Consider the following 14467-nt stretch of genomic DNA (forward strand, 5'->3'; position numbering starts at 1 on the left):
AGTAGAAACTTTGACCATTTAATAGGTTAGGAAAAAAATCAGGACTAGTTATCGAACATTTTATAGCAAAATTCAGAGACAAGCTCAAATGCTCTGGAGGTCAAATATTTTTGATTCCTGGGGAAAGGTAGTAGACGATGAACAACTATATGATAAGATGTTGTTAGGGAGTTTAGAGGTCAGAAAAATAATAACAAACGAACAATGGAGAGAGATGTATTTCAAATTTTAACTTTTCATATCGAAATGTGCCAGCCTACTTTCTTAATATCTGTCCTAAATGCAATCTACAGGGGGGGGGCATTTATATGGATACACATAAATTAAATGGAAATGGTTGGTGATATCAACTTCTTGTTTGTGGCACATTAGTATATGGGAGGAGGGAAACTTTTCCAGATGGGTGGTGACCGTGGCGGCCATTTTGAAGTCTGGCATTTTGGATCAAACTTTATTTTTTTCAATGGGAAGAGGGTCATGTGACACCAAATTTATTGAGAATTATATAAAAAACAATGGTGTGCTTGGTTTTAACGTAACTTTATTCTTTCATGAGTTTTTTGCAAGTTTATGACAACTCCCACTCTTGACACACTGATAGCAACACCGCAGAAGAAATGCTAGCACAGGCTTCCAGTATCCGTTGTTTCAGATGCTGCACATCTCGTATCTTGATGGTGTGGTATATGGGGTACAAAGATAGTGGGGCCATTCTTCATCAATGGAAACCTCAATGCCACTGGATATCTGAAATTGCTACATGATGATGTGTTGCCCTCTTTATGCACTGAAGATGGCATGTTCCCTGAGTTTTTCCAACAAAACGGTGCACTACCACATTATGGGTGTCGGGTCCGAGCATTCCTACATGAATATTTTCCTGGAAAGTGGATTGGTCGTCGTGGGCCAGTTGAATGGCCACCAAGGTCTCCCGATCTGACCCCCTTAGACTTTTATCTTTGGGGGTCACCTGAAGGCAATTGTCTATGCTGTGAACATACGAGATGTGCGGGACACAAGGAGACGCATCACCGGAGCCTGTCTCCCCTCCTGCTGCACGCCCCTGACAGGAATCTCTGCTAGCCAGGGGTCACCTGTAAAAGGAACACTTACCTAGCCCTCGTCCTCCTTGGGGGTCCGGAGACGTCGGGGCGGCCTGCGTGGAGTGCGCCGCGTCCTCTGTGGAGTCCTGCGGAGCGTCGGGACTTTCCCTCAGACGGTGTGTGGTGCGGGGTGTGGAGGCTGCTGGTTTCGGGCTCTGTGTCTGCCCGGCGGTGGTGGAGGTGAAGTGGAGAGAGGCTGGGACTGAGAGGCAATCTGGGGCCCTCCCACCTTCCATCTTTGTGGAGGTCAGCAACATCAGAGAGACCGTGCAACGGAGATTTTTGAGGCTACTCTGGCGCTTTGAATTTGGCCCAAACAGAGCACCAATATCCTGATAATTCTCCTTTATACTCTGTTTACTACAGGGTCATTTTTTACATCAGTGGAGTAATATGGGAGCTGGGTAAACTCCAAATGTCTGTCCTTCATTGCTAATTACATCAAAACTCCATCCAGTGGACATTTGGATTATAACAACCATTTTCTTTTATCATTTACTTCAAACACCATCTTGAGGCCCACAGGAATATTGCAGTCTCAGTTCACTCACTATTCTTATACCACCCAACTCTCCATGGACATCGAATACCCAGACTTGACTCCACATATTCAGTTTATTACTGGACAATAGACAACCTGCTCTGGCGTTCCCTCCATTGCTTATCATGAAGTAACCACTATCTACAAACCATGATTCTGTGAGTCTTCTGACTTCTCCAATCTTCATAATATGGCTCCTACTCTAGACCAAGAGGAACAGCCCGCCCAATCTGAAGACAGAGGGGATCTGTGTCAACCCACTAAAACGCCCCGCAATTCTACTTTAAGGAAATGGGAATCACAAATAGACCCTTCGGAACTAGCGGCTGAGGTCACTGCTAGGCTACTTCCTGAAATCAAAACCATAATTCAATCCACACTAAATACTGCCCTGATGGATCTTCAGGCCAGACAGGAAGAACAAGCCGAACAGCTCACTGAGCTAGAATCACGTGTATCAAACATTGAAGAGGATTCAAATGAGGACCACTCCAAAATAATGGCTATTGTTTGTGAAAACTCAATTCTGAGACCGTATAGATGACCTTGAGAACCGCTCTCACAGAAGCAACCTGTGTTTGGTGGGTCTACCTGAATCGTATCATCAGAACACTCTGAAACCCCTATGCGAGAACGAAGTCCCAAAAGCCCTAAAATTATCTGAAGGTAAAAAGGTGGAAAGGGTCTACAGAATTGGTCCTCCACCCTCTGTCTTTGGAGCCCACAATACAACCAGGCCAAGACAGGTCATTATGAAATTTTTAGATTTCAATGATAAAGCTGACATTATCTGAGCGTACAAACAATTATACCACCCATTTATCATTCAAGGCCATAAAATCTTGCTTTTCGAAGACTACTCCATTGAAGCAACCAGGAAAAGGAAGTCCTTGTGCTCTTTATGCACCAGACTGCACAAAGAAAAAATCCACTTTCAACTCCGCTACCCGGCTACTCTACGCCTGAAAGACACAGATGGCTCTTTCTGGGAATTTATCTCACCTGATAAGGCAGAATCTTTTGTCAACTGTCTCATAGGCCCAGGGGCCAGCCCTGAACAGGCCTACCAGGCGATAATTCCCTCTAGTTCACGGTCCCCTAAGAGACCCACGATACGAGGAGACAAAGGAGACCAGAGCTATAACAATCGTTGATTTAATGAGTTTCTCCTTTTATACACCTGGAGACTCTGGAGTAAAAGTCTTTTACAGAAGCAATTTCTTAAGAAAAATTCTGATAAAATAACTTAATTAAGGGGGGAGTTAGGTTTAGATTTGAATTTAAATGTAATTTGTTATATTGCACACATGGTCGTGCAGAAGTGAGGCCCAGGAGATAGTTGTTGTTTTTTTTTTTTTTCCCTAACGAGCAGTTTAAAATGTTCACGCTCTTGCTAGGTCTTTTCTTTAAAACTTTGGTTTATTGTCATTTGAAACTTTCACATGTTCGAGCTTTGCTCTTTAGTACATAATCTAACTACATGTCATCATTATTTTGTAAGTTGCTCACCAAACATGTTTATCTTTACAGTCTTTGAATGTGTATATCGTATCTTGGAATGTTAAAGGTTTGTGCTCTCCCCAAAAACGGATGAAAGTCCTTAGACAATTAAAACGTTTAAAGCCCGACATAGCCCTTCTACAGGAAACGCATTTACCTGAATCAGATTTCCCCCGGATTAAAAAATTGTGGGTTGGAGGTGTCTATGGTTCATCGTCCGTAGATAGAAAGGCTGGAGTTGTAATCCTTATCAATAAACCATTTATACACCAGGTTATAAGTCAGCAGCAGGATGGAGAAGGGAGGTTGATCCAATTAACATTATCTACATGTTGTGGAACCTTCTCTATCTACAATATTTATGCGCCTAACATAGGCAACAAATCCTTTTTTTAAACAATTGGAGACTAGACTCTTACTTGACTCCAACCCTAAACAAAATAGTAGGTGGAGACTTTAACTCGGTGGTTTCAGTTCACGAGGATAGGAAAAACACTGCTGGTACTCCGCAATCAACAACCTCACATGCCAAAGCACTAGCACCTCTTATGTCTACTTGCCATTTAATTGATTCATGGAGGTTTCTGAACCCTAGTAATAGAGAATATATGCACTTCTCACACGCCAACGACTCTTGGTCTCGTATTGACTATTTTTTTGTATCTTCTTCTCTGTTGGCTAAATTGGTAACGGTGCAAATTGATGATATTGTTATTTCTGATCATGCTCCAGTAAGGTTGGAACTATCAAAGGATTTCCCTCGTGGTCCTGACTTCTTATGGAGATTTCCAGATTACTTTTGCAAAGACTACTCATTTATTTCCTCTCTCAAGATATGGTGGAGCGAGTTCTTATCTGGCAATTCGGCACACCAAGATAACCCCACATTATTATGGGAATCGGCCAAGGCGGTACTTAGGGGGAAAATTTTGGCGTATACTTTTTCTCACAAAAAAAGTTATGAAAAAATATAGTGAACTGTCCTCTGAACTGAAACAAGCTTACACTACATTTCTTCTTGACCCTTCCCCTCTAAATAAAACACATTGGTCTCAAAAACAATCTGAATTCAACCAATATGCAGATATGAGAGAACAATTCCATTTATCTCAAACAGAAGCATACTTTTATAGGTTTGGCAACAAATCAGGGAGGATGATGGCCAATTTAGCAAAAGGTCTGAAAAAGCCACAGGGAATTTTCCAATTAAGAAATAACGGGCTAATTCACACGAATCCTAAATCAATTAATGAGATTTTAGGCTCCTTCTATAAGGACCTATACAAAAAAACAAAACATACCTTGCCCCTCTCTGATACACTCTTGGATAAGGTCAAACTACCTTTTATTTTCGGAGGAACAGAAATCTATATTAAATAAACCTATTTCATTGGAGGAGATTACTAATACAATTAGAAATGTGAAACCAAACAAAGCCCCTGGTCCTGATGGATACACTTCTGACTTCTTTAAATCCCTAATGGAAGAGGTGTCCCCGTTGTTAGTATCAATATTCAACAAAATAATTCATGGCAATCCCATTTTCCCTTCCGCAAATATGGCCTATGTCAAATTATTACTAAAGCCAGACAAAGATCCATTATCCCCCAATTCATACAGACCGATTTCACTTATAAATATCGACATTAAGCTTTTATCTAAAATAATAACTGATAGACTGGCCTCCATTGTACCCCACCTTATATCCCATATACAAGCAGGCTTTGTTGAAGGTCGCTCAGCCACGGTTAATATTAGGAAAGTATTACTGACGCTCGATAAAATCCACTCTACATCTGATTTAAAGGGGTCCACGGCAATTATCTCCCTTGACGCCGAAAAGGCCTTTGATAATATAAGTTGGGATTGGTTATACATGGTTTTAACTAAGGTGTCATTGTCGGGCCCTTTTTTTAATTATATGGGGCCCAGGGTACACTCTTTCCATATTTAGCCCTACTACATCATTGGAATAACCCTGAGAATCCTGACAAAAAATCAAAAGGCCCCCCAAAACTGCTTCATACTCTACTTTTCCTGGCAAAAAAAACAGGGTCTAGCCAATGTTTAAGTAACTATCATTCCCCCTATAGCAGAGCTAATAATCCAAATGAAACATTTTATGGGAGTGGAGCAATTAGATGCCCTTAGAAACTTGCCAGCTTGCTGTTCTTTGTTACTATCAAAATGGAAGCAGTTTATTATAACATGTTGCTCTCTGACTTAAAAGAATAAAATTGTCCAACCATTTACCTCTACAGAATGGTATATTCTGAAGGATCTAAACAACAGCCTAGGACTCTTACGCGTTAACTAAAGCAGGGGAGATAATCAACATAATTTATCGATATTTACTTAATTCCCTCGATTGAAGATGACTGTAACTTGCTAATACTTTTGTATTTTTGTTTAATTGTCCATTTGTTAGGCCAGCTAACCGGAACTTATTGATTATTCATTGTGCCTGATCTGCGTACAGACTCCTTCCAATGTGCATCCTGGCTATGTTTTATATGTCTTTCTATGATTTTGCATTTCTGAAAAAAACAAAAAAAAATGATGTTTGAAAAAAAGATACGAGATGTGCAGCATCTGAAACAACGGATACTGGAAGCCTGTGCTAGCATTTCTTCTGCGGTGTTGCTATCAGTGTGTCAAGAGTGGGTGAAGAGGGTTGCATTGACAATCCAACACAATGGGCTGCACTTTGAACACATTTTAGAAGTGGTCATAAACTTGGAAAAAACTAATGAAAGAATAAAGTTACGTTAAAACCAAGCACGCCATTGTTTTTTTTATGAAATTCTCAATAAATTTGATGTCACATGACCCTCTTCCCATTGAAAAAAAAATAAAGTTGGATCCAAAATGTCCAACTTCAAAATGGCCGCCACGGTCACCACCCATCTGGAAAAGTTTTCCCCCTCCCATATACTAATGTGCCACAAACAGTAAGTTGATATCACCAACCATTCCCATTTAATTTAGGAATATCCATATAAATGGCCCACCCTGTACATATAGCAAATTTAATGCTTAGTATATGGCAGTGGTCCCCAACCTTTTTTTTTGCACCAGGGACTGGCTTCAAGCAAGACCATTTTTCCATGGCCTGGTGGAGTGGAGCAGGGGCGGGGCTTTGGTCATATAGGGCGGTGTTATGGAGGGGGTTGAAGTTTAGTCCTACGTCCTCATATGGAGTATATACTGAGCAGTGTAGCTGCCCCAATGTAGCTGCTACAGTGATCGGTATATACTCGATACAATACTGTATATGAGGACGTAAACTGGAGGATATTACTGATACCACTGTAGCTGCAAATACAGGACCTCTGCTGAGGTCAGGCCCATGTGACCTTGCAAGTAGGTGTTGTCGCCGGAAGGGCTTGGACCTGCTCCGGTGCAGAACTGATACCCGGATCCTGGTTCATACGCGTTTCCCTTTAACTCAGTGTAACGGCTATAGTGTCATGGCTCCTGGCATAGCTCCCAGGGCTGTCGAGTTGGAGTCGTGGAGTCTGAGCCCATTTTGAAGTCTGTATAAAATGGACCGACTCCTAAAATATATAATAAATGAATAAATGAAGTAGTTCAGTGTAGTTTGTGGGGAATATTTTTTCATAAGAATTTGGGAAAGTTATGAAATGTCCTATAAATGTCTGTCCTATTCCTGATCTAAGGGTCTAGACTTTTAGCTGAGATTAATCTGTGCTAAAGTAAATTTATCACTTAAACATGAGCCATGTATGAGGGAGTCGGTGTCATGGAAATTGAGGAGTCCGAGGTTTGGCTTACCGACTCCACAGCCCTGATAGCTCCTGGCGGGGACCTGGTCTACATCCTTAAGCTGCCTTATCCATTTTACATCATGGTGAACGGCATAAAAAAACACTCAAAACTATTCCTGAATTGCTGTTTTTCGTTCATTCTGCCTCCTGGAAAAATGGAATAGAAAGTGATCAAAAAATATTATGTGCCTTAAAAATTGTAGAAATGAAAATGTCAACTTGTCCCAGGAAAAAAAAACGCCACATGACTGTTAGCAGAAATGTAGAAAAAGTATAGCTCTCAAAATATCGCAATGCAAAAACTTGGTTTTGTAAAAAAAAGCCTCTTTTTTTAGTGTGTGATAGCAGGCAAACCTAAAAACCCAATATTAATTTGGTATCGCTGTAATCGCACCGACCTGAAGAATAAAGTCGTCTAATCACTTATATCGCACGAGGAACAGCTTAAAAAATAAATAAAACTGATTCTTGATCTGCTGTTGATTTGTTCATTTTGCCTCCCAAAGATTTATCCTGCGCTCTACCCTGAGCGCGTACACTGGGGTTTTCGTGTAAATCTCTGAAATATGTGATTCAGACGTAACCCCCGGTGAAAGACTCCCTATAATGAGGAAGATGGAGTCACTGTGGATGCTGTCTGGCCTATGATCTGGCGGTGTCTCTTTTTAAGCGTTGTAAGAAGGTTACTGGTAACATGCTGGAGAGGTGGTTATTAGCTTGAGTGATATTAACCTGGACGTTTGTTCCAGCATATGTGGTGAGAGAGGTTAATTGGCTATGACAGGGCCAGGTTTGTTGTCAGCGGCTAAAGAGTTGGGCAGGACGGTTGTTCACCATATCTCCACTCTCCGGTGTGGTTCAGCAGGTAAAAGTTTAACCTCTGACTGAGTCCAGATTCCTGTGTGCTCTGAATGTGACCTAACCTCCAGAGCTGTGCTCTTGTTAAACAGAGCTGAACCCTGTTTGCTGACCAGATGGACACCACAGTTATGCGGACGGTAATAAGTGCTTTTTTTTACGGAGAGGAGCAAGACTGAGTCCATTGATGTCTATTTTTGTTTTGGACTGGTTTCTGAAAAATTATTTTAATAAACGAGTTGAAGATTTAAATAAAAAAAGCATTCCTCTGAGTACCTCATTAAGCACCTGAGTGAGCCGATCTACTGCAGTTGGAGGTAGAAGTGTGGGGAAAATCCCCAGGAAGCAAATGTGACGGCTGTGGCCAAATTACATGTCCTGTGTGAGGATGACTATAAGGATAGAAGAGCTTTTGGACAAAACGAAGGAGCTGAGCTGATCAAGTACTTGGTCCAATTCCAGCAACTTTAGCAGCGGTGGCAGCACTCCCCGACCAGTTGATCCTTCAAAGGATTGTGGGCATCCGCTGTATTCATGGCGACGCTAAGGACCAACCTTTAGCCAGAGTGACCATAAAAGCAAACTGTAGCACTGAGTCTCATGAGGTTGGAGTGGTTAAGGACCTGATACACCCAATTATATGAGGGCGGAATTTTACTTTACCCTGGGACTTATAGCGAAAAGGGAGTGGGTGCCAAGTTACTGAGCTAAGAACAATTTCATCCTTCTAAAAAAAAAAAAAAAAAAAAAAAAAAAAATCGGAGGCAGGTGAATTTCCCCTGTGTGTGTGCTTGATGGCGATGAGAACGAATAAGAAAGAGACAGCGACCTGAGGCCGACATCCCTGAGTTGGTGGCTCCCGGGAGGAACTTTGGGACTGCTCAAATGAAGGACCATACACTCAAAGGGGCGCTTGATCATGTCACCGTTTTAAGGGAGGTTGCTCAAGAGCTGGGGGCCGACACTAGGTTTCCATACTTTCGCAGTAGATGGGGATTTACTAGGGTGACTAAGCTGGGGGGGGGGGGGGTATTGGAACAACTGGTGGTATCAGGACCCTATAGACGTAGGGTGTTAGAAATGGCCCATGCCCATGTCTTGGGTGGTCATCTGGGTGTAGACAAGACCAAAGAGCGGATCCTTCTTAGGTTCTACTGGCCCGGATGTCACCAAGCGAGAAATGCTACTGCGCATGCGGAGGCGCCATATTGCTGCAGGTAAATTTCTTTCTTTTTCCTCCAGCAACATGGTGGCACTTAGCTACTGCGGACGCCATTTTGCTAGAGGAAAAAGAAATGTACCTGCAGCAATACGGCCCACACTAGCGCAGTAGTATTTCTAGGTTGCCGAGAGATGCTACTGCGCATGCGCAGTGCCATATTACTGCACCCAAAATTTTTTTCCCAAAGGAAAATGGCGCCCACGGTAGCATCTCTCGGCAAACGAGAGATGCTTCTGCCCATGCGCTGGAGGCCGCAGAGACCATCTTGGGGAATGTAAATTTCAATATGACGCAGAAATTACAAAGTCAGTATGTAAAATAGTAGGCAGGTCACTGAAAGCACCGTGACCTGTCACAACATAGAGATAGGAATACATGAATACATAATGAGAGCACCAGAGCACATGCATATCATTCTGGCTGAAATGAAAATAAAGATTACACAAGAACTACTGGGCAGATTTCATCAGCAAAGGTATCATTTTACTCAGTATAACGGCGCCAACCTGACATTGTATGTGATTTACTAAGCGCAATCCTGCTGAGAGGTGCGCTTTAAAGGCATAGAGTAGTCGATGGCCAGTGGAGTTGGAGATGGCTTTCCAGGAGTTGAAGCTAGCCCTGTGTAAACAGCCAGTCTTGGTTGCATCGGACTTAACAAAGGAGTTCGTGGTCCAGACAGATGCTTCAGAAGTCTGGTTTGGAGGCTTCTTGTCAAGAGAAATAAATGATGTGGGAAGTAAAATATGGCATGAAAAAAACACTTAGAATCCCTGTGATACGTTGAAGTGACAAAGGTCAGAATTGAAAAAATTGACATGGTCACGAAGGCGAAAACAGGCTCTGGCACAAAAGAGTTAATAAATCATCAGTTGAGTTGCAGGGTGACATCTGTGGTTCCTCTTGCCAATTTTTAATAAATACCCTTACGGCCTACTCGCGGTTATACAGGTCCTGTATGCTGCCATATAATGAGATTAACCTCTCACTTTTGAAATTACTTTCAGGATCCTAGATTTTAGAACCAGGAGGGCACAGAAAATACAAAATCAGAAGACACGAGTAGACCGTAAACGGGCCAGGATCACAAGAAGATCAAATGCACAGAACTGAACCAGAGGAGAACAAGGCTGTATCTGACACCTTGCAGCAATGTGCTTTGAGCTTTAGTAGGGTGTGGTGCTTTCCAATTACCTGAAGCAGGCAGCAGATTACTCCAGCTGGACAGCGCACACACCCATAGTGCCAGACTGGATGATAGTACTGGTCCCAGCCACCCTATTCTTAGTGTCTGGATAGAGCCTGTGCTGCCCAGATCTTCTGGTTACAATGTCTCCTCCATCACCAATGCCACCCGCAGAATGAATTATGGCGGCTGCTGGTGACAGAAGCAGACATCGCAGGAGTAGATCCCAGAGGAGATATGACCCACCATTTGTAAAAGCTCCAATGTTGTAGAATCACAGAAAACCAGAGCAGAAGAAAAACCCATAAAGTTACTCAATTTTGTAAATTATAACCATCAGTGAATTAATCTATGTGTGGTGACTATTTTGACATCTGTGTGGGAGCTTTGCAGGATGACAAGAAATTTTTATTAGTATCATTGTTGCCTACATAACATTTTTTGCTGGCTTTCTATTCCAATATTTTGGAGGCAGAATAAGCAAACAGTTGAACACCGCTCTCTACTAGTTCATGCATTAAAGAAGTTCTCCAGTACTTTAGATTACCCCCTCCAATGTATTCCCCCCCCCCCCCGGGGTCCCTAAGGATTGTTGTAATTAGCTTACGTTGCAGATACTGCCTGTGAGTGGCGCTATCCTTGGCCGCTCACAGGCATGACGTGACCCCGCGCTGACGTCACGACAAGTGAGGCGTGACTCAGTGCTGGGGTCCCCGTGGTGGCTGTTGGGTTGTGGGCGGGGTTACCCCCGCGTCACACCAAGCATCCACCGCGTGCTTTCCCAATGAATGGGGAGAGGGAGAGTGTGCGGTGGATGCCGGGTGTGACGCGGGGGGGTAATCCCGCCCACACCTGGTATCCACAGTGGAACGCAAAAGAGAGACCCCCGGCTGCTGCCAGCTCTTGTCGTGATGTCAGCGGATGTCCGAGCCGGCTGCAGCCGGGGGTCACGTGATGACTGTGAGCGGCCAGTGATAGCGCCGCTCACAGGCAGTATCTGCAACGTAAGGTAATTACAAAAAATCTTAGGGGCCCCGGGGGATACATTGGGGGGTAATCTAAAGTACTGGACAACCCCTTTAACGTCTTCTAGTAGACTGATAACTGTTATTGTCTTAGTGAATAATTCAATTTTGCCACATAACTTCCCATTTCTATGGAGATTGTGAGTAGAAATGTTCAAAAATACAATTTAAGAATGTTTTATTCAAAAATAATTTGTTTTATTCTTGGCAGATAACTGTACCAGGAGATCAGAGGAACAACTGACATCTTCAATTTTTATATCCAATGCCCTTGAGATCACACAGGATACAATTGAAGAGAATGTCATTACTCCAGATATACCATCATCCCTACACGGCAAAGATCTATCATCTGATCCTATGAAACAGGTCCTATCTTCTGATTCATTACAGACTACTAAGAAAAATAAAAGTCAGAAAAGAGGCATTAAAAAACAGACTGCTCTTAAATCAAAGAAGCCAATTACACATTCAGAATATGGAAATAGTTTTCCTCTCAAAACATCTTTTGTTACACATCAAAAAATTCACACAGAGAAGAGATTTTCTTGTTTCAAATGTGGGAGATATTTTAATCAGAAATCAGATTTTCTTAGGCATCAGAGAATTCACACTGGTGCGGAGAAGCCATATTCATGTTCAGAATGTGGGAAATGCTTTGAACACAAATCACATCTTGTTAGACATCAGAGAATTCACACAGGAGAGAAGCCATATTCATGTTCAGAATGTGGAAAATGTTTTGCACATAGATCATATCTTCTTATACATCAGAGAACTCACACAGGGGAGAAGCCATATTCATGTTCAGAATGTGGAAAGGATTTTACAGGGAAATCACATCTTGTTAGACATCAGAGAACTCACACAGGAGTGAAGCCATATTCATGTTCAGAATGTGGGAAATGTTTTGCAGGGAAATCACATCTTGTTATACATCAGAGAACTCACACAGGGGAGAGGCCTTTTTCATGTTCAGAATGTGGAAAATGTTTTATACAGAAATCACATCTTGTTGATCACCAGAGAACTCGCACAGGGGAGAAGTCTTTTTCATGTTCTGAATGTGGGAAATGTTTTAAAGCTAAATCAAACCTTCTTAGACACCAGAGAAGTCACACACACACAGGGGAGAAGCCATATTCATGTTCAGAATGTGGAATATATTTTGGACGTAAATCATCGCTTGTTAGACACCAAGGAGCTCACACGGGGAGAAGTCTTATGGTCATTTCCTGAAGAAGTGCTTGACACTTTGAAACACGTTGACTAAAAACCACATGTTTGAATAAATCCTTGAGAACTGATTTCCTCCCACAATCCGAAGAGCTATGGAATTTGGATTGTGAGCCACATTGGGGACAGCAATGATAATGTCTGTAAAGCGCTGCAGAATATGATTGCGCTATATAAGCAATGCATAATAAAAAATAGAGCTGTGTTTATGTAAATTTGTGTATGTAGCAGAGCTGTGTGTGTGTAAATGTGCCCTACATGGCACATATATGTATGGGCTCCCCTCATCATATCACTCCTTCCCTTGAGAAAGCGGACAGCCGTGCCGCAAAACGCGCGTCGGACGCATCCTTTTTTCCTATCGCCCCCCCATCCTTGGTAAGCATTCTGGTCATTACACCGCTCCAAGCAGTTTTTCCTTAATACCTTCCCAGTCTGCTATATTGATCCCTCCTGTGCATTGTGCTCTTATAATATATGATGGGCCATTGAGCCCTTATGTATTTTTCACTAGCTACCCATGCTTCTGTGAAATGTTTGAGGCCATTGGGGCACAGTGTAATAATGGGAGATTATGATTATATATGTCTGTGATGGGGTATTTTTTAGATCTATTTGGAGCTAGCATATTTAAACCTTTTCTGTTAACCGCCCAGATTTAGGACTATAAACTGTTATATATATCCGGTTTTGCTTCCACCTTGAATACTGTCTTTATAAACTCTTTTTACTTAAATCATACCAGGTTGTCTGTCTTGTCCTCTTATTTTCTCCATGTCTTGTTGACAGTTAATGGTTCATGTAAGGGGGGATGTGCTGCCCAAGCCTGGTCAGTGATTCCCCCCTTTATGAGTGACGTTATTTTTGGCCATGTATTGGTGTCTAATGTATGTAAATGTGCAGTGTCCATCAGTATTGTGCGTATATATGTCCCTGCTGTGAAGTTATATGTAAATATAACACATGGTGCAGAGAAACCCTAACAATAAATTTATTACTTCCCTACTCCACCCCAGTGCATTACAATTAGTGATATTGACTGTCACATACACACTTCTCAGCACGTGACATGGGGTGTGCTTGCAAGGGTTAATTCATCTCCTCTGACTCAATCCAGCTCTCAAACTCTGTTTTAGGCTATGAAGTGAGCATAAATCACACCCTGTCTTCTTAACGCTTGCTACCACTCCTCAAATACAAGGGGTGATGAGTTCCCAATATATGTTACTGTCAGACAATCAAAAGGTCACACACTCTCTGAAAGGCTATGGATTCTTTAGTGCATGCAAGGATCAAGCTAATTAAGATTTTAACCTTTAATCTAAAAATATACAGTACATACCAAAGGTTTGGACACACCTTCTCATTTAAAGATTTTTCTGTATTTTCATGACTATGAAAATTGTACATTCACACTGAAGGCATCAAAACTATGAATTAACACATGTGGAATTATATACTTAACAAAAAAGTGTGAAACAACTGAAAATATGTCTTATATTCTAGGTTCTTCAAAGTAGCCACCTTTTGCTTTGATGACTGCTTTGCACACTCTTGGCATTCTCTTGATGAGCTTCAAGTGGTAGTCACCGGAAATGGTCTTCCAACAATCTTGAAGGAGTTCGCAGAGATGCTTAGCACTTGTTGGCCCTTTTGCCTTCACTCTGCGGTCCAGCTCAATTGGGTTCAGGTCTGGTGACTGTGGAGGCCAGGTCATTTGGCGTAGCATCCCATCACTCTCCCTCTTGGTCAAATAGCCCTTACACAGCCTGGAGGTGTGTTTGGAGTCATTGTCCTGTTGAAAAATAAATGATGGTACAACTAAACACAAACCAGATAGAATAGCATGTCGCTGCAAGATGCTGTGGTAGCCATGCTGGTTCAGTATGCCTTCAATTTTGAATAAATTCCCAACAGTGTCACCAGCAAAGCACCCCCACACCATCACACCTCCTCCTCCATGCTTCACGGTGGGAACCAGGCATGTAGAGTCCATGCGTTCACCTTT

General features: G+C 42.2%; 1 protein-coding gene and 1 pseudogene across 1 annotated transcript in view; both read left to right on the plus strand.

The window, feature by feature from the left end:
* Positions 1-10478, plus strand: part of LOC141271813 (gastrula zinc finger protein XlCGF66.1-like) — a 34854-nt gene extending 24376 nt beyond the window's left edge. Inside the window, exon 7 of the mRNA XM_073681987.1 lies at positions 10020-10478. Coding sequence (XP_073538088.1) covers positions 10020-10027 — 8 coding nt within the window. The 3' untranslated portion in view covers positions 10028-10478. The remainder of the gene's footprint in view (positions 1-10019) is intronic.
* Positions 1-13211, plus strand: part of LOC141271817 (uncharacterized) — a 114139-nt pseudogene extending 100928 nt beyond the window's left edge.
* The last annotated feature ends 1256 nt before the right edge of the window (positions 13212-14467 follow it).

Source organism: Phyllobates terribilis, unplaced genomic scaffold (assembly GCF_046119375.1).
Source record: "Phyllobates terribilis strain yellow unplaced genomic scaffold, ASM4611937v1 Scaffold_5__5_contigs__length_657084704, whole genome shotgun sequence".
Classification (NCBI taxonomy): Eukaryota; Metazoa; Chordata; class Amphibia; order Anura; family Dendrobatidae; genus Phyllobates; species Phyllobates terribilis.